The following is a 24,400-nucleotide window of genomic DNA, read 5'->3' on the forward strand; positions in this document are numbered from 1 at the left end:
TACAACAGATCTGCCCATCTGTCAGGTCAGAATTCAGCCCCCTTTTCTGGGGAATGGAGCCCAGCCTACCCAAGCAGGGGAAGATACAGCATTGGTGACAGTGGGGTGGCACGCTGCCTGTGATACACTGAAGAGCACAGTACCCTGTGTAAGTAGGTATCCGAGTCTTCTGGCATGTCGTAGTTGAACACAATGTTGACCCTCTCAATATCCATTCCCCGGCCAAACAGATTGGTGGCGACCAGGATCCGCCGCTGGAAATCCTTGAACTGTTGGTATCGGGACAACCTGCAGAAAAAGAGAACGAAAGGAAAGCACCCTGTAATGACACACAAAGAGGCTCCGCTATGGCCGACACCAACCTCCTCCTCTGGTGAATCCAGGCTCATTATCATGAGCGTGTCATGAAATTATTTGACCTGCGGCAGCAGTGTTGTGCAGAACAAGGTGTAAAATTTACTGTAAATTACAATTCCATAAATACAAGATTCAAAAAGAAAAATTAGTAGCACAAGAAAGAGAAAGATTGGGGTACAGTGACCCCCAGTAGTGGGGGGGGGGGGTTCTGCGATAAAAGACACACACAGGCGACAGATGGGCTGAGGGTGACTCGTGGCAAGGAAACCCACACGGGCTGTTGGCAACCACAGTCAAGGGATTCACACTGGGCGGCAGACTGCTGGAGACCAGCTGAAGGGGGTGCCAGGTATCGAAACTGGGATGCGAGAGGGTGCCGAAGGGTTCCTGATCGTGTTGGAGGTCCAGACCCGGAGCTTGGGTTGCTGAGGGCTGCGGGAGCCCTGGGGGAAAATTCATGGAAGATCTAGGACTTAGGGAGGGGCGACACTCTTTAGCTTCTCTTTCTCTGACTGTAAGAGGTGCTTCAGGCCATTTCTGCTTTGTGGCAGACAAGAACAAAGTCCATGTACCATTGCACTGTCTTTATTACATGACGCTAGTCAGGGCATCAGGGGAGCTCGGACAGGCGGCCGAGGCATCAGGAGCTTGGATGGGCAGGCGATTGGGGCCAAAAAGAGCCAGGGTGTGGGAGGGTAGACTATTGCATCACATTGACAATCACACGTATATAGGGTAGATAATAGATTACCCACTCTCATTCAGTGACAATAATCAGCTCGAGGGGCTGAATCTCCTGTCACTATGCACGTTGGCAATGCTGCATCTTGACCCTTTCTTCTCGAAGAGGGCAACCAACCACTTGGAGGCAGTCAAGAAGTTTTTAATGAAAAAGCAAGTTTCCAGTGTCAGTGAAGAACTGGAAAGTGGGGGGCCAATTTTTTAAATTGAAGGTCATGGGGAAGTGCTCCATGAACAGATCAACCATGATCTTATTAAATGGCAGAGCAGGTTCGACGGGCTGGATGGTCAACTCCTGTTCTCATGTAATCCGGAATTCATAGCAACTGGAGATTCAAGATGCGGGCTTGAGATACTTTAATTTGTTTTTAATGTAGACATACAGCATAGTAACTGGACCTTCTGGTCCACGAGCATGTGCCACCCAATTACACCTGATTGACCTATACCCACGGTACGTTTTTGATCGGTGGGAGGAAACCGGAGACAACCCACACAGACACGGAGAGAATGTATCTATTCCTCTCAAGCAGCAGCAGATTTGAACCCAGGTCGCCAGGCTGTAATAGGGTTGCGCTAATCATGTCACGCTCTTTGAAAGGGCAAACACTGGCACATTGGGACGAGAGGTCCACTCCTGAGGCACGAGTTTCTGGGCTTGGTGACGAGCGGGGGCTCACACCGATTTTAACCCTCCCGCCTGCTGGCCGTCTCGAGTCACTGACCTCTCCTCCTGGGGCATGCCTCTGTGGATGGCGATAGCCGGGAAGTTCTGCTCCACCAAGAGTTGGGCCAGGGCAATGCAGCGCTGCACTGACTTCACAAAGATCACCACCTGCAGAGAGATGGACCCCAGTTGTCTGGGAGGGAAGCCTGCCATGGTCTCGGGTTCGCGCAAGCAAGCACCCTTCCACAGCAATTCATACCCACTCGGAAGCATGGCCCTCTGGTCAAATCATCCACCGTGACCAAGTTGGCCACCTGAGCTGGTGTCACCTATGCCTATCTCCTGAACCCAGTGGTTCTCAATACTCCCCCCCAGCTCTCCATTCACATACCATCTTAAGTAATTCCTTCCTAACCACAGTGTACCGATGGCATGGGTACTGTTAAGTAGGGGATTACTTAAGGTGGTATGTAAGTGGAGGAAAAAAAAAGGTTGAATACCACTTGCCCTAACCCTTTCTATCCATGTACTTGTAAGCTTCTACCACGTTCTCCAGCAGTTCGTTCCATATACCCTCGACCTTCTATGTGAAGAAGGTGCCTCTTGGATCCCTTTTTAAAACTTCTTGCCCCTCAGTTTAAAGTTATGCCTTCTCGTTTTAGACTCCCCTACCTTGGTAAAAAGCCTGTGACTATTTACCTTATGATTTTATACACCATCCCTCAGCTTCCTTGGAGACGGGGGGGGGGTCGGGAATTCTCAGCCTATCTAGCGTCTCCGTATAACTTAACTCTCAAGAAACCCAACAGACTGTTATCAAACTAACTGCTAGTTCCTTCCACGACCGACTCACAGTGGCTGCATAAAACAGCATAGTACAGGCCCTTCGGCCCACGATGCTGTACCACGATTATGCAAACCCACTCAACAATCAAAACCTCCCTTCCCTAACACCCATAACCCTCTATTTTTCTCTTTTTTAATTAAACTTTATTTATTGAACAAAAATTAAAATTCAAATATAGAGTAAAATGTAACAATCATACAAAGTTTTCTCCCTATGTACCTCCCTCCCCCAATCTACCCCCCAAAACATAATAATAAATGGAGCTAAAATACATATTTATCAGTAATTTAACACCGCGGATAGTGCCAATCCCATCTAACAAAACCATTTATATTTCTAAACCTACACATTTCAAATACGGATTCCACATTTTAATAAAGTCATTATTACGCAAATTATAAGTGATCTTTTCTAAGGGAATACAAAATCTCAATTCAGTATGCTGCCTTTGGATATTTAATTCAATTTCATTCTTTCATGTAATCACTGTACATTTCCTAGCAACTGCTGAAGTCAACTGAATAAATGCCATTTGAAATTTGTCTAATTTTAAATCCAAAGTCAACTTTGTGGTATATCCCAATAAAAATAATAATGGGTCAAGTGGTAGTTTAAATTTTCTATCTTTCTTGCATTCATGAGTCCCTATTGCGCCAGCCTCCACTACCAACTTATTCCACACCTGTGATCGTAATCAAAATTCAGAAATGCTGGAGGAACTCAGATGGTCTCGCACCGTCTACAGGAGGAAGGGCCCAGGCCTGAAACGTCAGTAACATATCTTTACCTCCTGTGGATGCTACGAGACCGGCTGTGTTTCTCCAGTAACTCTGTGTTTTGAATACATTCCAGTACTCTCTGACCAAAACACTTACCCCTGACGCCACCTCGCCTTGTCCAGATATCCTCTGGAGTTTGCTACTCTTGCCCCTGGCCGTCCACCCTGCCTACGCATCCCAGAATCTTGTCGACCTCTATCAAGTCCCCTCTCATCCTTCTTCACTCCAAAGAGAAAAGCCCCAGCTCTGCTAACCTGGCCTCGTGAGACACGTTCACCAATCAGGCAACATTCTGTAAATATCCTCTGCACCCACTCCAAAGCTTCTACATCTGCAATGAGGCGACCAGAACGGAACAACATTCCAAGTGAGGTCTAACCAGTAATAACCGCAAAATGCACTGTAGTTACCCTTTGGGGCGTCAAGAACAACTTCCAAATTCGCCAGCACAAAGGGCAAGGGTAGCAGGTACCAGGGGAACTACACTGGTTGCAACCCCCTTCCCCACCCCCCCCCCCCACTCCGAAGTATGCCTTATGTCTCTGGGTCTCAGTCCTGGAACTCCCTCCCCGATAGAACCACGAGGGCACCTTCAGAGGACTGCAGCAACTCAAGGCAGAGGCCACAGTGCTTTTCTCAGGGACAAAGAGGAATGAGCAATAAACACTGGTCTAGCCACAGGCTGAGTACAGGGTCGGTTACTTAAGAGTGTGGATGAACCGAGGGACCTTGGGGTGGAAAGCCATACATCTCTCAAGGTCGCTGCGCAGGTTGATATGATAGTTAAGAAGGCCTATGAGATGCTGGGCTTCATTAATAAGGGGGTTGAATTCAGGAGTAGAGATGTTATGTTGCAACTCTACAAATCTCTAGTAAGACCACACTTAAAAAGTATTGTGTTCAGTTCTGGTCACCTCATTATAGGAAGGATGTGGAAGCTGTGGAGAAGGTGCAGAGGCGATTTACCAGGATGTTGCCTGGATTGGCAAACAAGTCTTATGAAGCAAGATTAGCAGATCTGGGACTTTTCTCTTTGGAGTGTAGAAGGATGAGAGGAGACTTGATAGAGGTCTACAAGATTATGAGAGGCATAGATAAGGTGGACGGCCAGCACCTGTTTCCCAGGGCAGGATCAGACAACAGCAGAGGACATCTGTACAAAGTGAAGGGAGGGAAGTTTAGGGGAGACGTCAGGGGGAAGATTTTTTTAATATAAACACAGAGAATTGTGGGTGCCTGGAATGCCTTGACGGGGATGGTGGTGGAGGCTGAAACATTGGGGGCATGGATGAAAGAAAGAGGGTTATGGGGTAGGGAGGGTTTAATACTATGGTTTCATGAAGGAATGTAAGGGTTGGCACAACATCGAGGGCCAAAGTGCCTGATCTGTGCTGATCTAATATATTGGGAAGGTTTAGAAGGATGCAGCCAAACTGTAGGCAAATGGGACTTGCCTGGGACAAAGGGCTGGTTCCTGTGCTGTACAGCTCCACAACTCTCTGGCAATCCTGTACAAATCCCATTTCTCCCCACATCTTCATCCTCCCTCCAGAGCATGCTACTCTCCTGTGCACCAGAGACAGCGTACAGGCCATTAACCTACCAGCCTGCCCATCTTTGGACTATGGGAGGAAACTGCATCAAGTGGGGTGGGCGTGGGGAAAACGTGTAAACTCCACATAGACAGCGGCCGAAGCCGGGATGGAACCTGGGGCTCCAGCATGGTAAGGAAGCTTTCAATTTTAATTTAGACATATAACGTGATAAATGATCCACGAACCCATTCCACCCAATTGACCAACAATCTCTGGTACGTTTGAAAGGGTGGAAGGAAACTGGAGCACCTGAGAAACCACACAAACATGGGGATAATCAACAAACTCCTTACAGAGAGTACTGGATTCGAACAACGTCACATTAACCCTGCCACTCCACGGGACATCCGGAGCGGGTGCCTGGTGCTGGGGGCCACCCTTGAACTGCCCTTTCAGTGCCTGCTCCCTACTACAGTCCATTTCCCCTCCTCCCCCAAACACAGAGCCCACCCACCAGGAGGGGATGGGTGGGGACGGGGCTGCGCCACTACCTGGTTGAACTCCAGAACATCCAGCAGGTCAAAGAGCTTGCGGTTCTTCTCGTTGTCCTTCAGTTTCACATAATACTGCTGTAGACCGTGCAAGGTGAGTTTCGTCTCGTCGTCCACAAAGATCTCCATTGGCTGTGGAGCAAATTACCCTGCCGTTAAATCCACACCCCCCTCCAATCTGCTCCCTCACCCCACCTCTCCACCAGGCCCCCAACCTGTCTACTAGCTACCACTTGGGCCACCCCCACACTGCCCTGTTGTTCCAAATGCATCCGGGACATCAGCCTTGTGGTAATGATAGCCTTAAAAATACACAGTAAGTGCTGGAAAAACTCAGCCAGACTTGCAGCGTCCGTATGAGGTAAAGCTATATTACCAATGTTTCAGACCTGAGCATTTACTCAGGTATAGGCAAAGAACTGGAAGGTGTCACAATAAAGACTGAGGCTGGGAAGGAGTCCAGACCAACAAAAGGTGTTGAGTGGATAGGATAAGAGAGGCGAGAATTGATTTTGACTCTGTGACAGGAGAGGAAAAGAGGAGGTGAAAGGGGGAGGGGGAAAAAGTAGACAGAGGGATCAAAGATGGGGAGGGGAGGACAGAAACTGGAGGTCGATGTTAATGCCACCCAGTCGGAAGGTGCCCAGACGGATGAGATGTGGTTCCTCCAACTTGCTTGGCTGAACAGTGGCCACAGGGAGGCCACCCCAGACTCTCGGCAGCCGAGGCCAAGGTCCTTAACGTCAGAACCTAACGCGCCAAGCTAGGAGTCTGCAGAGGCTGGAGGAACTCAGCATTCCAGGCAGCATCCGTGGAGGCGGCCCTCTGGTTGCAGGCGGCCAAGACCGAATACAAGGTGCTCTTCGTTTTAACCAGTGGCCTCGACCCTGCAGTGCACGAGGCCACGAACAGACATGTCAGTAGGGAAATGGGGTGTAGAACTGAAGCAGTTGGGCACCGGCAAACCAAAAGCCACACCCTTCCTCTTCCGTCCACCTGGGATTTGGGCCGTGGTCTCGCAGTGACACCCGTCTCATAGGCCAGAGGGATCAAAACTTTTTCCTCTGGTAGGTTTTTTTTGGTGGAGATGGATGGGTTTTCCTTGAACCCCTTGTTTCTGGTCTTTATCCCACCTTGGTTGCAACTCTCCCACAAATGAAAACGTTTCCTCATGTCAAGCCACTGCAGGACCACGTTTGAATAAGGTCGCCCCCACCCCCTTATTCCTTGAAGCTCCAATGCCGACTCAGCCTGCTGAGTTTAACAGACCTTTGCGCAGAGGGGGATTCGGATCGGAAACGGAGGAAAGTGAATGAAGTCAAGCTGCAGATCAGGTACGATTCAGTGACTGAGATCCTCAAAGACCTGAGTGGCCAATTCCAATGCTCTGGGTTACTTCGAATATCTCTCCATGTGCAAGGCGCTTTGGGAATTATCCACCAGGAGTCAAGGTACCATTCAAGCAAGTGGGGGATCTCCACCTGCAGAAAACATTTCTCACAGGACATGGTTTCTGACTTCTTAATATTTTCTTTGCAGCGCTGGCGACAATCCCCTTCTGCCCAATGCCCTAATTCCCACCCCCCACCCCCAGAGGATTGACGACCATGGCGGCTTGGGATGGGACACATGGCGAAATCCCAACGCCACAGGATGGACCTCTCGAAGGTTGGCAGAATTGCAAGAATTCAGCGGGAATGAAACCCGAGATCTCGGAGCGACCTTTGAAAGAGCGGGTTTCACTCGTCTGGGTTCCCACAAAGACAGTGGTGCCTGTCCTGCACCGAGGTGAAGTGGGAAGATGGGGAAGCCCTGAGACTGATGGAGAAATTGGAGCAGGATTGAATACCATGCCCCATCCCATTCCTCTGCTCCTGGAGTCGCACATCCTTCACGCTCAAACCCCATTGGTCAAAGCCTTCAATGTGCACTAAGAGAGCATCCACAATCACTGGGGTTGTCAAGATTCATGGTCACCTGACTTGTTATTTATCACAGCCTCAATAGTCGAGCTCTTATTCCCCAAGACTGACTTCCAAACTCTAGCTACCCAGATAGGAAAACCACAACTGTTCTGCCCATCCCTGAGAGTCACAGTGCATTTCAATGACATCACCTGTCCTTCTGAAAGCTGCAGAGAGAACTAATCTGCCCAGCCCTTTAAAACACCAGGAGAATGGATGCACTTCGTGTTCGTGGCAACTGGTGTGGTAAAGCTCAACCCACTCACTGTCTTACCCAGCCCCCAATTGCCCACTCATTCCGTGACGAACACCGAAGTCTAGATTTGGCTATCATGTAAAGGGCAAGCCACATCATCCCTCTGCCTCGACTGAGTTTACCTCTCCCCCCCCAACGCGGATGATCACTGTGCACGCCCGGGGAGAACAAACTCTCCAGTTTGGCTCCATAGCCCGTGTGAGCCTCAAGGGACCCAATTGCACGTTGCCTTGGGTCAACTATTTGTTGCCAATGAAGTCTTTCCTCGGCTTTTCTGGGAACAGCCCCTCAAATTGGTTCTGGCTTCCATGGAGTTAGCCATGGAATGACAAATTTGCAAGAGCAAACCAGAAGGCTCGAGAACAGGCTTAATGGTCGGATGCTTAAAAGTGTGGATGAACAGAGGGACCTTGGGGTCCAAATCCAATCATCGCTCAAGGTCGCTGCGCAGGTCGATAGGATAGTTAAGGCGGCCTATAAATGTTGGGCTTCATTGAGTTCAAGAGTCGGGAGGTCAATTTTCAACTCTACAAATCTCTTGTGAGACCACACTCAAGAGTATTGTGTTCAGTTCTGGTCACCTCAGTTCAGGAAGGATGTGGAAGCTATGGAGAGGGTGCAGGGGATTGGAAAATAAATCTTATGAGGCAAGGTTAGCAGAGTGGGGCTTTTCACTTTGGAGCATAGAGGGATGAGAGGAGACTTGATAGAGGCCTACAAGATTATGAAGAGGCAGAGATAGGGTGGACGGCCATTGCCCATTTTCCAGAGGGCATCTGTACAAAGTGGAGGGAGGGAATTTCAGGGCTAAGTTTCATTTCACAGAGAGCTGTGTCTGCCTGGAATATCTTGGCAGGGTGGTGGTGGAGGCTGAAATATTAGGGGCAGTTCATTGACTCTTAGACTGACACTTGGATGAAAGGAAAATAGAGGGTTACAAGGTAGGGAGGGTTCAGTACTTTTTTAAAAAAAAAAGGAATAAACGAGTTGGCATAACATTGTACTATGGCGTAGTGTTCATGAGCAACCTCAAATCGGAGATGACCACCTTTACAGCGTTGGTCAAAAGAACGAGGGGACGTTGCCCTCAGTTTGGATCAGATCGAGCCGTAGTTTTGTACTCAACACGACTATCAACAGGCTCAGGGATGGGCAATTTGAGCAAGTACTCAGGTTGCTGTGTCTCTAAGCGAGATGCTGGTGGCCAACAGTGGCTTGCAGTGGAACGGGATGCCTCGTGCCACTCACCCCAGCCCCCAAACTGATGGTCGAGGGAGGAAAGGAAATAAAGAGAGAAGCTAGGGGTAGGGAATAATTATTCAGGAAGGTCGCGTGGAGAGAAATGATTTTGACACCGCTGATCCAATGTCTGAAAATCCAAGTTAAGGAGGTCAAAGAGCTGGAGGGAAAAAAAATCCATCCTGCGATCAAACCCAAAAGAAAAAGCATGCATGTAATTTGCAAATTACAGAAGACATCTCTCATTGAAAAGGTTATATCACTGAGATGTTCTAACTGACTATAGCGCACTGCCGATACCTCACTTGGGAGTATTGTGAGCGGTTTTGGGCTCCTCATTTAAGAAACGATGTGCTGAAGTTGGAGATGGTTAAAGGAGGTTCACAAAGATTCCTGGAATGAAAGGGTTACACGGGGTGCGTTTGACAGCTCTTGGCCTGCACGCATTGGAATTTAGGAGAACGAAGCGGGATCTCATTGAAACATTTTGAACGTTAAAAGGCGTGGTCAAGAGTAGAGGTCAAAAGGGTTTTTCCCCTGGGTGGGAGAGTCCAGGGCAAGAGGGCACAACTTTGGGACTGAGGGCATCCGCTTAGAGCAGAGATGTAGAGGAATTTCTTCAGCCAGAGGGTGGTGGATCTGTGGAATTCGTTGCCACAGGCAGTGTGGAGGCCAGGTTATTGGGTGTATTTAGGGGTGAGATTGATAGGTCCTTGATTATCCAGGCCATTCAAGGGTTAAGGGGAGAAGGTTGGGCAGTGGGAAAATGGATCATACATAGATACATATATACAGACATTCAGCACGGTAACAGGCCATTTCGGCCCAGGAGTCCGTGCCGTCCAATTTATACCCCATAACCTACACCCCCAGTATGTTTTAAATGGTGGGAGGAAACCAGAGCCCCTGGAGAAAACCCGTGCAGACACAGGGAGAACGTACAAACCCCTTACAGGCAGTGCAGGATTCAAACCCTGGTCAGGTCCAAATTGCTGGTGCTGTAAAGGCGTTGTGCTAACTGCTATGCCAACAGTGCTGTCCAACTAATGACTGAATGGCAGGGCAGACTCGAAGGGCTGAATAGCCTATTTCTGCTCCTCTGTCCTATGGTCTGATGAAGGTTCACAGCATGGGTACAGGCTGGATTTACATTGTACAAGATGCTCTTCTTCCAATGCTACCAGAATGTCCAGCTGCAAATCCCCCCCCTCAGGTGTCACCTTCCTTATCTAGGGAGCATCAGGGGAGTGGAGGACAGAAAGAAAACACAGGAAGGCAGAAACTAGAAAACTGGGGCTTCAAAATGCATCATCTTTCAAGAGGCTCCTCTTTTTTTAAAAAAAGTGAGATTTGTGGAATTGCAGAAGCAGGAATCGAAGGGGCGGGCAACATACAAACTAACATCCAGACAGCAAACGTGGCAATTGTTTCTAAAGCAACAGGTGATCCAGGAAGGGAACACTACATTCATCTCCTCAGCCAACCAAATCAAGCAAAGATAATAGGTGACAGTGGATGTTCGGGAAGGCTGCAGTGCTGCACCTGTCCCTGCAGGATAGCCATCTGCTCACACTCGAAGGAGTGCTTGTATGCTGAAGGCGAGTCCTGCCAAGAGAGGTAGCCTCTTCCACCAAGCTACATGATCAGAAAGTGCTTCAACTCAGGAAGCTGGGTAAGAGATTTTTAGTAGTGTATTAAAACCCCCTGGTATCCTGCACCTATCGGATAAGTGCATTTTCCGGTTGTTTGAGCCTTACACTTATAATGTTTAACTAATACATGTGCATTAAGAATAAACATTTCAAAAGTCAAAAATACTCTACTGTACGTAGACCAAACTTCACTTGCATGAATGTATAAACTTAAAGCAAAATGGTTTTCAAACTTTTTTTTTCGCTCACACGCCACCTTAAGCAATCCCTACATTCCTCCCCCTCCACGGAGCCGCCTGAAAGATGAACAATAACTTTATAGATCATTAACCCCCCCCCCAAAAATTCTGACTAAGCAGTGAGTCACCCCCAACCTCATCCCGGGCGACCTCATTGCTGCTTTACGCACCTTTAAATCAAACAGATGCCATGACCAAGGCACTCCACTGAGTGAATACTTGCTCTCCTCTTCACCAAAGGTTTGTGTGTCACTTCAGAGAATATTTACTTTTAAAATTTTAAACTGACACATCTTTTTTACCTGTTATTTTATTCCTTTTTTTTTGCCAGTTGCTCAAATCCCGGAATCCCAGGGGTTTTTACTTGATTCAGGATTATGGCGAACAGGCCACCTGAGTCCACAGAGCTCGAGTCCACTGCCAAATTAACCACAATCTTACAAACCGCTGCAGCAGGCTCCACTGACCAGGTTCCCGCTTCCTGCTACCCATGTCCTGATGAGGCAGCAGAGGGAGATGGGGTGGGAGGTGATACCCACGGCCATTAACCCGACACGATGACCACTTATATGGTCAAAGAAAACCTCCTAAAATAGAATGGGGGGATGGGGGGGGGGGAAGAACCACAATAGACCGACGGGTAAATCCACAAGTTAGAAATTCAGGTAATTGATGAATCAAGATTTAACAAATCACAGCTCCAACAGTAAACAATCAGTTTCAGTGTCACCAGATCCAAAATTTCATTAATCCCTCCAGTAAACACTGGAGATCAGCCATTCTCTAAAGGGGCCACAAAGCCCTTCCTTGGGGGGGGAGGGGCACAATGAATTTAATGGGTGTCACGGACTGAAATCATCAAATATTTTATGTACAGAAAAAACCTTCATGAGAAAGGGGGAGTACATAAACTTTAAGCAGAGTCCTAAAAGGCGGGGTGGGGGGGTGGGCAGTCAAAGCCGGAAAAAAAGTTGAGAATGGCTACAATAGATCCTTTTTCTTTGCTTGTGGCCTCCGTTTACCAGCAAAACTCAAAACGACATCCAATCCCAGTTCACACAACCAGCCGAGACGGAAGTAGGGGTGAACAATGGGAACACCACAGATGGCGCTATCTGGAGCAAGCCACAACCGTGGAGGGAAATGGGGTGGCAAGGTCAGCGCAGCTCTGTTACAGTAATGGCGTCTGCAAGGACTATGTATGTTCTTCTTGTGTCTGTGTGGGTTTCCACCAGGGTTGGAAGGTTAAGAGGGGTATTCTGGGCTCATGACCTGTTACTGTGCTGCATGTCTAAATTGAAATGTTTCAGGCTGAGATCCTTCAGCTGGACAGGAAGTATTTGCAAGGGAATGGGAAACGGGACGAGCCAAAAATGGCATCTTGGTCAGCCTGGTCAAATTGGCCCAAAGGCACCCTGGGGTGGGGGGATTAGCAGTGGCGTCGGACCAGGGGTTTGGGGATAGGTGGCAGCATCGGACCAGGGGTGGGAGCGGCATCAAAATGGGGACGGCGGGGTGTTTGGCGGATTCGGGGGGGGGGGGTGGGGGTGGCAGCTGCGGCACTGTTTGGATAAATTTAGATCACGGGCCAGATCCAGAGGCCTGTGGGACTATCCCGCCTTAAACCCCCCCCCCCCACCCCCCAAACCGTGACGCAAACATTAAAAGGATAGAGCGCCCAGCCTTCTGAACGCTTCGTCCTCCTCCTCGGTTGATGGGTCCGCTTGGTGTTCGAGGTCGATCCTCGCCGGGGACACTTGCTTGCCGTCAATGCCTGGTGTCCAGGTCTGCTCTCGCCCGCCTCAAGTGTTCTGCTGCTCTGGGAGGAGAGAAGTCTCTTTCTGGGAAGTTGGTGGGATGGGAGGGTGGGGGAAAGGGGAGAAGGGGAATTGGGAAGTGATATTCCGCAAGGTCATCTAGGTCCAATTGACAGACCTTAGAGGAGTTTTAACTGGCAGGTGTGTTGTGGAGAAGATGGGGGGGAGGGTGGGTGGGGGAATAGACTCAATGCTTGGATTGGGAAGGGAGGACAACTGCTGCTGCTGGGGGCAGTTGCACGCCGATTTTTCTTTTAACCCCCACCCAATATTCTAACAGCCAGCAAGACAGTTTTGCCCATTTGATATTTTTTTTAAAAAAAGCTTCCCATCTATTTTTTTGAGGATAGAAGATGGTTGGTGACAGGCATAAATAGAATGAGCTCTGTCTGAATGTTTTGTGTGAGACTGTAGTACAAGCCTTTGGCCAGTTTCATTATGTGTGCTGTATCTACCCTGTGCCAGCTAGGGAGAGGACCTCATGCTATCTACTACCCCGCGTGACTGGAGACCTATAAAAGGAGTGGTCTTCGCGCAGTCTTCCGCATCCGCTGGCCCCTCGCTCGGCAGAGAAAAGCCAAGCGCCTGCCTCCCGTCACCTAAACCCACTCTAACTGCCTTGATGTTATTTTGCTCTTTTCTTTTGCCGGATTTGGACCCATTGGGCCCAGGTGATGGCCAGGATGAGGTTGCACAGGCCAGCATTACGTGGAGGCAACCAAGGCCAAATAAAGAATAATTACATCTTGCATGAACTTGCAGCAAACAGGACGGATCTCTTTGCTTAAGGTGGCACTGAACATCATGACCTGCTTCTCATGAGGGGTCATGCGAAAGATTTCCTGGACATCTCGACGCATGTCTGAAAGGCAGTGCAAATGGGAGGGTGTGCGTGGGCGGGGGGGGGGGGGGGGGGGGTGGGTGGGTGGGGGAGGAAAACATTAGTTTTGCACATTCAAACATTACATCTTTTTTTTAGAGTTTTATTGTATTTATTTAAATTCAATGAGAGCAGATACAGAAAAGCCAATTGTAATATGTGAACACACCAATAAACTATTGTTTTTTTTAAATTTTAACTCTATATTTATTAACAACAGATGCAGTGTCTTCCCCAAATTAACCCACTTCAGTGCAGGACTAAATATATTTTCAAACAGTGTAAAAACCCGAGACAATACTGTCTATGCCCAATACTTCAAAATGTAAAGTTAAAAAATCCAAATTGCTCAGTCCTGTCAGGAAAGTTGGTCAAAAACAGGAAAGACTGTCTTCAAAGTTACTTTTCAATGTTCAAAGTCCAAAGTTTAGTTTTTTGACTGAATACTGTCCTCCCTTCCCACTCCAAGCATTGAGTCTATTCCCCCACCCACCCTCCCCCACATCTTCTCCACAACACACCTGCCAGTTAAAACTCCTTTGAGGACTGTCAATTGGACCTAGATGACCTTGCGGAATATCACTTCCTAATTCCCCTTCTCCCCTTTCCCCCACCCTCCCATCCCACCAACTTCCCAGAAAGAGACTTCTCTCCTCCCAGAGCAGCATTGAACACAAAAGATAACAGGAGGATTGGCGTCACAGACTTGCACCTCCTCCACAGGTCTTGGCACAACAGGCTTTCCAAACGGCTCTTTCACTAGAAGATGTTAAGTGACTTTCTCTCACACTCAAGTTCCAGCTGCTGGAACCATTCTCAACCCAGAGATGCCTGTGTCTCTGAGTCTCCTTCTAGACTAGACGGGTGAACTCTCTCGTCTTCCTTTTTCTCCGGTTTCTTTTTTTTTTAAATTTTTTTTATTTTTCACACTATAAACCACACTGATCAAGATACACACATCTTCCCTTTTAAATATATACAGTGTCATTTTCTCCCCCCCCTTCCCATCCCATCCTCCCTACCTCCCCTCCCATTCATTTAAAGCTCAGAATCTAAGACACATAAAACCCGTTAAACAATGTTGTCACTCAACAAAAACAAACAAGAATTTCCACTGAGTCAATTCTTTTCATTCCCTTCTCCTTCTGTCATTTTAAGTGGTAGATGTCCCCGGTAGGTTTTCTCTATTATGTTTCATCTATGGCTCCCATATTTGTTTAAATATTGTATTATATGTTATTTTTTCTAATGGAATACATTTATTCATTTCTATATACCATTGTTGTATTCTCAAGTTATCTTCTAATTTCCAGGCTGACATAATACATTTTTTTGCTACAGCTAGGGCTATCCTAACAAATCTTTTTTGTGCACCATCCAAATCAAGTCCAAATTCTTTGTTTTTTATGTTACTTAGGAGGAAGATCTCTGGGTTTTTTGGTATATTGCTTTTTGTGATTTTATTTAATATCTGGTTTAGATCTTCCCAAAATTTTTTCACTTACTCACATGTCCAGATTGCATGAATTGTTGTTCCCATTTCCTTTTTACAGCGAAAACATCTGTCAGATACTGTTGGGTCCCATTAATTTAACTTTTGAGGTGTAATATATAGCCTGTGTATCCAGTTATATTGTATCATACGTAACCTCGTGTTTATTGAATTTCTCATAGTTCCTGAGCATAACTTCTCCCATGTTTCCTTCTTCATCTTTATGTTTAGATCTTGTTCCCATTTTTGTTTAGTTTTACCATTTGTTTCCTCATTCTCCTTTTCTTGTAGTTTGATATACATGTTTGTTACAAATTTTTTGATTATCATTGTGTCTGTAATCACATATTCAAAATTACTTCCCTCTGGTAACCTCAGACTGCTTCCCAATTTGTCCTTCAAGTAGGTTTTCAGTTGGTAGTATGCCAACACTGTATCGTGAGTTATATTATATTTATCCTTCATTTGTTCAAAGGATAATAATTTATTTCCCGAAAAACAATTTTCTATTCTTTGATCCCTTTTTTCTCCCAATTCTCTAAAGGAAAGGTTATCTATTGTAAAAGGGATTAGTTGATTTTGCGTCAGTATTAGTTTTGGTAGTTGGTAATTTGTTTTATTCCTTTCTACATGAATCTTCTTCCAAATGTTGAGGAGATGATCTAATACTGGAGAATTCCTACGTTGTACCAATTTTTCATCCCATTTATATAATATATGTTCGGGTATCTTCTCCCCTAGTTTATCTAGTTCTAATCTAGTCCAATCTGGCTTTTCCCTTGTTTGATAAAAATCTGATAGGTATCTTAATTGTGCGGCTCTATAATAACTTTTAAAGTTTGGCAGTTGTAAGCCTCCTTGTTTATACCATTCTGTTAATTTATCTAGTGCTATCCTCAGTTTCCCCCCTTTCCATAAAAATTTCCTTATTATTTTCTTTAACTCCTTGAAGAATTCCTCCGTCAAGTGTATTGGCAATGCCTGAAATAGGTATTGTATCCTTGGGAAAATGTTCATTTTAATACAGTTTATCCTTCCTATTAGTGTTGGTGGTAAGTCTTTCCAATGCTCTAAGTCGTCCTGTAATTTTTTCATTAGTGGATAATAATTAGGTTTATATAGATGGCCGAGGTTTTTATTTATTTGTATACCTAGGTATCTTATTGCTTGCATTTGCCACCTGAATGGTGATTCCTTCTTAAATTTTGAGAAATCTGCATTATTCATTGGCATTGCTTCACTTTTATTTGCGTTAATCTTGTATTCCGACACTTCTCCATATTCCTTCCATTTCTTATGTAATTCTTTTATTGATATTTCTGGTTCTGCTAAGTATACTATAACGTCATCTGCAAATAGACTAATTTTATATTCCTTGTCTTTTATTTTTATCCCTTTTATTTTATTTTCTGTTCTTATCAGTTCTGCTAGTGGTTCTATGGCTAACGCGAACAATAAGGGCGATAGTGGGCATCCCTGCCTTGTTGATCTGCTTAAGTTAAATTGTTTGTTTTGATATATATCCTTTTACTGTCACTTTCGCCAATGGCCCCTTATATAATGCTTTAATCCAATTAATATATTTCTCTGGTAAATTGAATTTTTGTAGTACTTTGAATAAATAATTCCATTCTACTCTGTCAAAGGCCTTCTCTGTGTCAAAAGCAACCGCGACTGTTGGAGTTTTATTTCCTTCTACTGCATGAATTAAGTTAATAAATTCACAAATATTGTCTGTTGTTCGTCTTTTTTAATAAATCCAGTTTGGTCTAGATTTACTATTTTTGGTACATAGTTGGCTAATCTGTTTGCTAATAGTTTAGCTATTATCTTATAATCTGTGTTAAGTAAAGATATTGGTCTATATGATGCTGGTGCAAGTGGATCTTTCCTTGTCTTTGGTATTACTGTAATTATTGCTGTTTTGAATTAATCTGGTAAGCTTTGTGTTTTATCAATCTGGTTGATTACTTCCAGGAGGGGAGGAAATAATAAATCTTTAAATGTTTTATAGAATTCTATTGGGAATCCATCCTCTCCTGGTGTTTTATTATTCGGTAGTTTTTTTATTATCTCTTGTATTTCTACTATTTCAAATGGTTCTGTTAATTTATTTTGTTCCTCTATTTGTAATTTAGGTAGTTCAATTTTAGTTAAAAATTCATCTATTTTGTCTTCTTTCCCTTCATTTTCAGTTTGGTATAATTGTTCGTAGAATTCTCTGAAGTTTTCATTAATCTCCATTGGATTATATGTGATTTGCTTGTCTTTTTTCCTTAATGCCAATACCATTCTCTTAGTTTGTTCTGTCTTAGGCTGCCACGCTAGAATTTTGTGCGTTTTTTCTCCTAGTTCATAATATTTCTGTTTTGTCTTCATTATGTTCTTCTCCACCTTATATGTTTGTAGTGTTTCATATTTTATTTTTTTATCTGCCAATTCTCTTCTTTTAGTTGTGCCTTCTTTCATTGCTAATTCTTTTTCTATATTTGCTATTTCCCTTTCCAACTACTCTGTTTCCTGATTGTAGTCCTTCTTCATCTTAGTTACATAACTTGTTATTTGCCCTCTGACGAACGCTTTCATTGCGTCCCATAGTATAAACTTATCTTTCACTGATACCGTATTTATTTCAAAGTACATTTTAATTTGTCGTTCAATTAATTCTCTAAAATCCTTCCTTTTAAGTAGCATGGAGTTTAATCTCCATCTATACATTCTTGGAGGGATGTCCTCTAACTCTATTGTCAATATCAGGGGTGAGTGGTCCGATAATATTCTAGCTTTATATTCTGTTTTTCTTACTCTGTCTTGCATGCGAGCTGATAACAGGAATAGGTCTATTCTTGAGTATGTTTTATGTCTACCCGAATAATATGAATATTCCTTTTCCTTTGGGTGTTGTTTCCTCCATATATCCAAAAGTTGCATTTCTTGCATCGATTTAATTATAAATTTGGTTACTTTGTTCTTTCTGTTAATTTTTTTCCCAGTTTTATCCATGTTTGAATCCAAATTAAGGTTGAAATCCCCTCCAATTAGTATGTTCCCTTGCGTGTCTGCTACCTTCAAAAAAAATATCTTGCGTAAATTTTAATTTTCATATATTACAAAGGTCATTCTCTTAATTCCCTCCTTACTTCCTCTCTTCCCTTTCTTTCCCTTATTAATTCTTATCTATACTCTATATATTTTCTTTTAAATACGGAAACACTCATGTACACCCTTATATACATGCACACACACACACCCATACATATAGTTCGTGGTCATTTTTGCTCTCGTTACATATCTTCATCTCTCTGTCTGTTTTGTAGTTGATCTGCAAATTTTCGTGCTTCCTCCGGATCCGAGAATAGCCTGTTTTGCTGCCCTGGAATAACTATTTTAAGTACTGCTGGGTACTTTAGCATAAATTTATATCCTTTTTTCCATAGGATTGCTTTTGCTGTATTAAACTCCTTTCTCTTCTTCAGGAGTTCAAAACTTATGTCTGGATAGAAAAAAAATTTTTGACCTTTGTATTCCAGTGGCTTTTTGTCTTCTCTTATTTTCTTCATTGCTTTCTCCAATATATTTTCTCTTGTTTTATATCTTAGGAATTTTACTAAAATGGATCTTGGTTTTTCTTGTGGCTGTGGTTTAGGGGCTAATGTTCTATGTGCCCTTTCTATTTCCATTTCTTCCTGTAATTCTGGTCTTCCTAGGACCCTGGAGATCCATTCTTTTATAAATTCTCTCATATTCTTGCCTTCTTCATCTTCCTTAAGGCCCACTATCTTTATATTATTTCTTCTATTATAATTTTCCATTATATCTATCTTCTGAGCTAACAGCTCTTGTGTCTCTTTAACTTTTTTATTAGATTCTTCTAATTTCTTTTTTTAAGTCCTCTACTTCCAGTTCTACGACTGTTTCTTGTTTTTCCACCTTGTCCACTCTTTTTCCTATATCTGACATGACCATCTCTAATCTATTCATTTTTTCTTCTGTACTTTTAATTCTTTTTATTTCACTGAATTCTTGTGATTGCCATTCTTTTACTGATTCCATATATTCTTTAAAAAAAATATATCCATTGTCTTGCCCTTCCCTTCTTCTTCCATTTCTCTATGTTCTTCCTCTTCTTCTTCCTCTGGGTTGGTCATCTGTTGTTTCCTTGATTTCTTTTTACTCTCTTCTTTCTTGTTCTCGTTGTTTTCTATGTTCTCTTCTTGTTGTTGTGCTGTGGCTGTCATTCTCAGCTGTGGAGATTGACTCCTCAGCTGGTCCCCCCTCCCGTCAGTGTTTTTTTTTGTCATGCGCATGCGCGGTTGCGCACTTTTGCTTGGCTCCGCGAGCCATTTTTGTAGTCCCGAGATCGGGACTTCGACTGACCTGAGGGAGCGGGCTTCTCTCTCCGCAGCGGGCCTCCTCGGACAGGTAAGGCCTTCACCTTCTTCTTCCGATGTCTTTTCTTCTTCTCTTCTTTCCCATTGCTTTCGACTTTTCTTTCTTCGCTGCCATTTTCTTCCCACCTTTACTTTCACTTTATTTTAATTTTTGTGTTTGTGCCTTTGTGTTTTCTGTGTTTTTTTTAAACTTTTCCAGAGAGGGCTGGAGTTCCCCGAACGGCCACTACTCCATCACGTGACTCCTCCCCCTCCCCTTCCTGAGTTGCCCTTCGTCCCTTGTCAGGCAACCACATTTCCCCTCTCCATTTGGATTTGCGAATTCACTCGCAAGCGTCAACTGATTTCGCAGTGACCATAACTCTTCCCCACCCAGCCCCTCCCAGAAAATATTTTAATTTTCATATACAACAAAGGTCACTCTCTTAATTCCCCCCATACTTCCTTTCTTCCCTTTCTTACCCTTCTTAGTTCTTACCTATATTCTATTTTTTATATATACCTACATACACACATACATATAGTCTGTGGTCATTTTTGTTCTCGTTACATATCTTCCTCTCTCTGTCTGTTTTGTAGTTGTTCTGCAAATTTTCTTGCTTCGTCCGGATCCGAGAATAGTCTGTTTTGCTGCCCTGGAATAACTATTTTAAGTACCGCTGGATACTTTAGCATAAATTTATATCCTTTTTTCCATAGGATCATTTTTACTGCATTAAACTCCTTCCTCTTCTTTAGGAGTTCAAAACTTATATCTGGATAGAAAAAAAAATTTTGACCTTTGTATTCCAGTGGTTTTTTATCTTTTCTTATTTTCCTCATTGCTTTCTCCAATATATTTTCTCTTGTTGTATATCTTAAGAATTTTACTAAAATGGATCTTGGTTTTTGTTGTGGTTGTGGTTTAGGGGCTAATGTTCTGTGTGCTCTTTCTATTTCCATTTCTTCCTGTAATTCTGGTCTTCCTAGGACTCTGGGGATCCATTCTTTTATAAATTCTCTCATATTCTTGCCTTCTTCATCTTCCTTAAGGCCCACTATCTTTATATTATTTCTTCTATTATAATTTTCCATTATATCTATCTTCTGAGCTAACAGCTCTTGTGTCTCTTTAACTTTTTTATTAGATTCTTCTAATTTCTTTTTTAAGTCTTCTACTTCCATTTCTACGGCTGTCTCTCATTCTTCCACCTTGTCCACTCTTTTTCCTATATCTGACATGATCATCTCTAATCTATTCATTTTTTCTTCTGTACTTTTTTACTCTTCTTTTTATTTCACTGAATTCTTGTGATTGCCATTCTTTTACTGATTCCATATATTCTTTAAAAAAAATATATCCATGTACTTGCCCTTCCCTTTACCTTCCATTTCTCTATGTTCTTCCTCTTCTTCTTCTGAGTCCACTCCAGGATCTGTGTCCTTTACCTCTGTCTCTTCTGGTTTTCTTGTTGGTTTGTTTGTTTTATTTTGTTGGGTATTTTTGGTCTTCTTATTTTTACTAGAAGTGTCTTGCTGCTGGTCTTCTTCCTCTGGGTTGGTCATCTGTTGTTTCTTTGATTTCTTTTTACTCTCTTCTTTCTTGCTCTCGTTATTTTCTGTGTTTTCCTCTTGTTGTGGTTGTCAATTTCAGCTGTGGAGATCGACTCCTCAGCTGGTCCCCCCTCCTGTCAACAACAAGAAGAGAACATAGAAAACCTCGCGCATGCGCGGTTGTGCACTTTTGTTTGGCTCCGAGAGCCATTTTTGTAATCCCGAGTTCGGGGCTTCAACTGACCTTAGGGAGCGGGCTTCTCTCTCCGCGGCGGGCCTCCTCGGACAGGTAAGGCCTTCACCTTCTTCTTCCAACGTCCTTTCTTCTTCTCTTCTTCCTGTTGCTTTTGGCTTTTCTTTTTTCGCTGCTATTTTCTCCACACCTTTACTTTCACTTTATTTTGGTTTTTGTGTTTGTGCCTTTGTTTTTTCACTGTCTTTTTTTTACTTTTCTGGAGAGGGCTGGAGTTCCTCGACCGGCCACTACTCCATCACGTGACTCCCCCCAAACATTACATCTTCACGGTGCAATCTATTTTTTAAATTTAAATTTAGACACGGTAACAGGCCATTTTGGCCCGTGCCACCCAATTAACCTACAAACCCCTGTACGTTTTGAATGAGGTGACAATGACTGAACACAATACTCTAAATGTGGTCTCACCAAAGATTTGTAGAGTTGCAACATGACCTCTTGAACTGAATCCCCGACTAATGAAGCCCAGCTCCCATAGGCCTTCTTAACTATCCTATTAATCTATGTGGTGACCTTGAGGGATGTACAGATTTAGACCCCAAGGTCCCTCTGTTCTTCCACACTTTTAAGTATCCAACCATTAACCCTGGACTCAGCCTTCAGGTTTGACCTTCCAAAATGCACCCTCACAATTATCTGGATTGAATTCCATCTCCTACTTTTAACTCTGCATCCTCCAATATCCCTCTGTCACCTATGACAACCTTCAGCACTACCCACAATTCCTCCCACCTTCGTATCATTCTTCAACTTACTGACCCCCTCCTTCCACTACTTCATCTAGGTCACATAAAAATTACAAAGAGCCAGGGGGTCCCAGAACAGCTCCCTCCAGTATTCCACTAGTCACCGACCTCCGGGTAGAATACTTTCCGTCACTACTACTCTGCTTTCTACATGCAAGCCAATTTTTAATCCAAGGTTCCATGTATCCCAAGCCTCATGACTTTCTGAATGAGTCTCTCATGAGGGACCTTGTCAAGGCTCTTAGTAAAATCCACATAGACCACATCTACCTCCCTACCTTCATCAATTTCTTTTGAGGCTCGACCTTCCCTTCACAAAGCCATGCTGACCATCCCAGAGTAGTACATCTAAATGCTCATAAATCCTACCCTTAAGAATCCTCTCCAATATTTCGCACATCACTGATATAAGACTCACCGGCCCATAATTCTCCCTATAACCTCTTTTTTTGAAAAAAAAAAGAGACCACAATTGCCATTCTCCAATCCTGTGGCATCTCCTCTGTGGCCAAGGAGTACTCAAAGATCATAGCCGATGCCTCCCTTTCCACAGCAACCTGGGGTACATTGCATGTGGCCCCGGGGACTTATCAATGTTAATGTTTTTAAGAAGATCCAGCATTTCCTCTTTTTTAATCTCAACATTGTCCAGCACACAAGCCTGTTCTATCCCAATCTCACCTTTTCTCCGGTGAATTCTGGTATTCATTTATGACCTCCCCCACCTTCAGGTACATGTGGCCTCCTTTAATCCTTTCGCGGCCTTCATTCTTGTTATCCTTCTGTTCTTCACGTGGGCAAAAAACGCCTTGTGTTTCTCTGTAATCCTACCTGCCAAGGCCTTCTCATGTCCCCTTCAAGCTCTCTTATGTTCTCTCCTGATTTCTGACTACCATATAATTTTCATGAGCCCTTCCTTCTTCTTCTTAACTGGCTTCCTCACCTGTTTTGTAAGCCACAGTTCCCTTTCCCCTGAACCCTTAATGTGAAAACAGGATGTGACAAAAAAAGGAGTAAGAAACTCGGATGTGGACTCAATTATCTCATATTCCAAATGTTAGTTTCTTATCTTACAGTAGTGAAAAGCTCACAGAAACTGGGACTACAGTATCCCTTGGGTGGGCTGAAATGGCCTGTTACCATGCTGTATGCCTAAATTTAATTTTTGTTTAAAAAAAAGTTATAAATGCTTGATCAAATCAAATTATTTCAGAATGCTAGCGTTAGAGTCAGACAGAAAGGAGATCAGGTCAAGAACTGGCCTGATGAATGAATTAGATCAAGGGCAGAAGATTCTGACCAGTTGGGCAGGACCAGCAGTTCAGCAACTGCTCACCCTGTATTAACCAAGTTCTCAAATCTTTTTAAAAATTAATAAAATGTTGTTTATGTGGCTCTGAAATTTGTTCTAAGCTATGGAAGACATGGAAACTTTAACAACCTCAGCCCCTGAAACCATTCCCTCCTTGCAACACGTGAGAGACGACTCCAGGCAGAACCTGGAGCAAAACTAAAATCAATCAGCTAGAATCAGTGGTTCTCAACCTTTTTCTTTCCACTCATATTCCACCTTAAGTAAACCCTAGGCCATCTGTGCTCTGTGATTAGTAAGGGATTGCTTAAGGTGGGTGGGAAGGGAAGGTCGAGAACCATTGCTATAGACCACACATGTCAAACTCTGGCCCTTGGCCCGCAAGATCATTTCAAAAATGTATTAGAGGTGGCCCGCTGGCCGCCGCGCCAGTATAGCGCATGCACAGCTAATACTATAAATCCCAGAATGCATTGGCGTCAGCCCGCTAATCGCCCCCACCTCCTCTGTTTACGTTGCAGGGTCTCACCGTGGACTCTGGTTTTGGGGCCTGGACGGTGTCAGGGGAAGCCAAGGCCGCTTCCCAGCGCCCGGAACCGGAGGCCTCGGGCCTGACCTCGCCAGGACCGTTGCCCACTCCCCCTCCCTGCCGCAGGCCGACCCGCGACTCACGGTGACGGAGCCGCTGATCCGCCGAGATGCCGCCCTGCAGCGAGAGCTGATGCCCCCGCACTGTCGTTGTCCAACCCGATCGCCCGCAAACCCCGCCCTCCCGCACACAGGCCTGAGTAAGTATTATGAACTTTAATCTCAGGATAAAACGATCTTCCAATAGTTTCATGTCACAGTGATAAATATATTCCTGGTTAAAAATGGTCCTGCACCTGGATACAAGCTCATTAGGCATAAAACTTGAAAAGTGTGTAAATCAAAGGATATCTGTACCAATGGAAAAAGGGCATGGCAAATAACCCTGCTAGAGTTCATGCCCACAATCAGTCACCCATTTGATTGTTTCAGAAATCAAGTTATTCTCCCACATTTTCAATAGCCTTCAGATTTTACTATTCGACAGCACACTAGCAACATTTGACAAATCCTCTATAGAGAAATATTATTTATTGAATATTTTATTTCTCATTTGTT

General features: G+C 44.2%; 1 protein-coding gene across 7 annotated transcripts in view; it reads right to left on the reverse strand.

The window, feature by feature from the left end:
- Positions 1 to 24,400, reverse strand: part of ddx39b (DEAD (Asp-Glu-Ala-Asp) box polypeptide 39B) — a 67,452-nt gene that overhangs the window by 23,690 nt on the left and 19,362 nt on the right. For all 7 annotated transcript variants that reach the window (XR_011351900.1, XR_011351899.1, XM_069919454.1 and 4 more), the window contains 4 exons: positions 13,388 to 13,506; positions 5,478 to 5,609; positions 1,824 to 1,933; positions 144 to 288 (listed from right to left, as the gene is read on the reverse strand). Coding sequence is in view for 5 of the 7 variants with exons in the window: in XM_069919454.1 (XP_069775555.1) it covers positions 144 to 288; positions 1,824 to 1,933; positions 5,478 to 5,609; positions 13,388 to 13,506 (506 nt within the window). In the remaining 2 variants the exon portion in view is untranslated. The remainder of the gene's footprint in view (positions 1 to 143; positions 289 to 1,823; positions 1,934 to 5,477; positions 5,610 to 13,387; positions 13,507 to 24,400) is intronic.

Source organism: Narcine bancroftii, chromosome 2 (genome assembly GCF_036971445.1).
Source record: "Narcine bancroftii isolate sNarBan1 chromosome 2, sNarBan1.hap1, whole genome shotgun sequence".
In the NCBI taxonomy this organism is placed as follows: Eukaryota; Metazoa; Chordata; class Chondrichthyes; order Torpediniformes; family Narcinidae; genus Narcine; species Narcine bancroftii.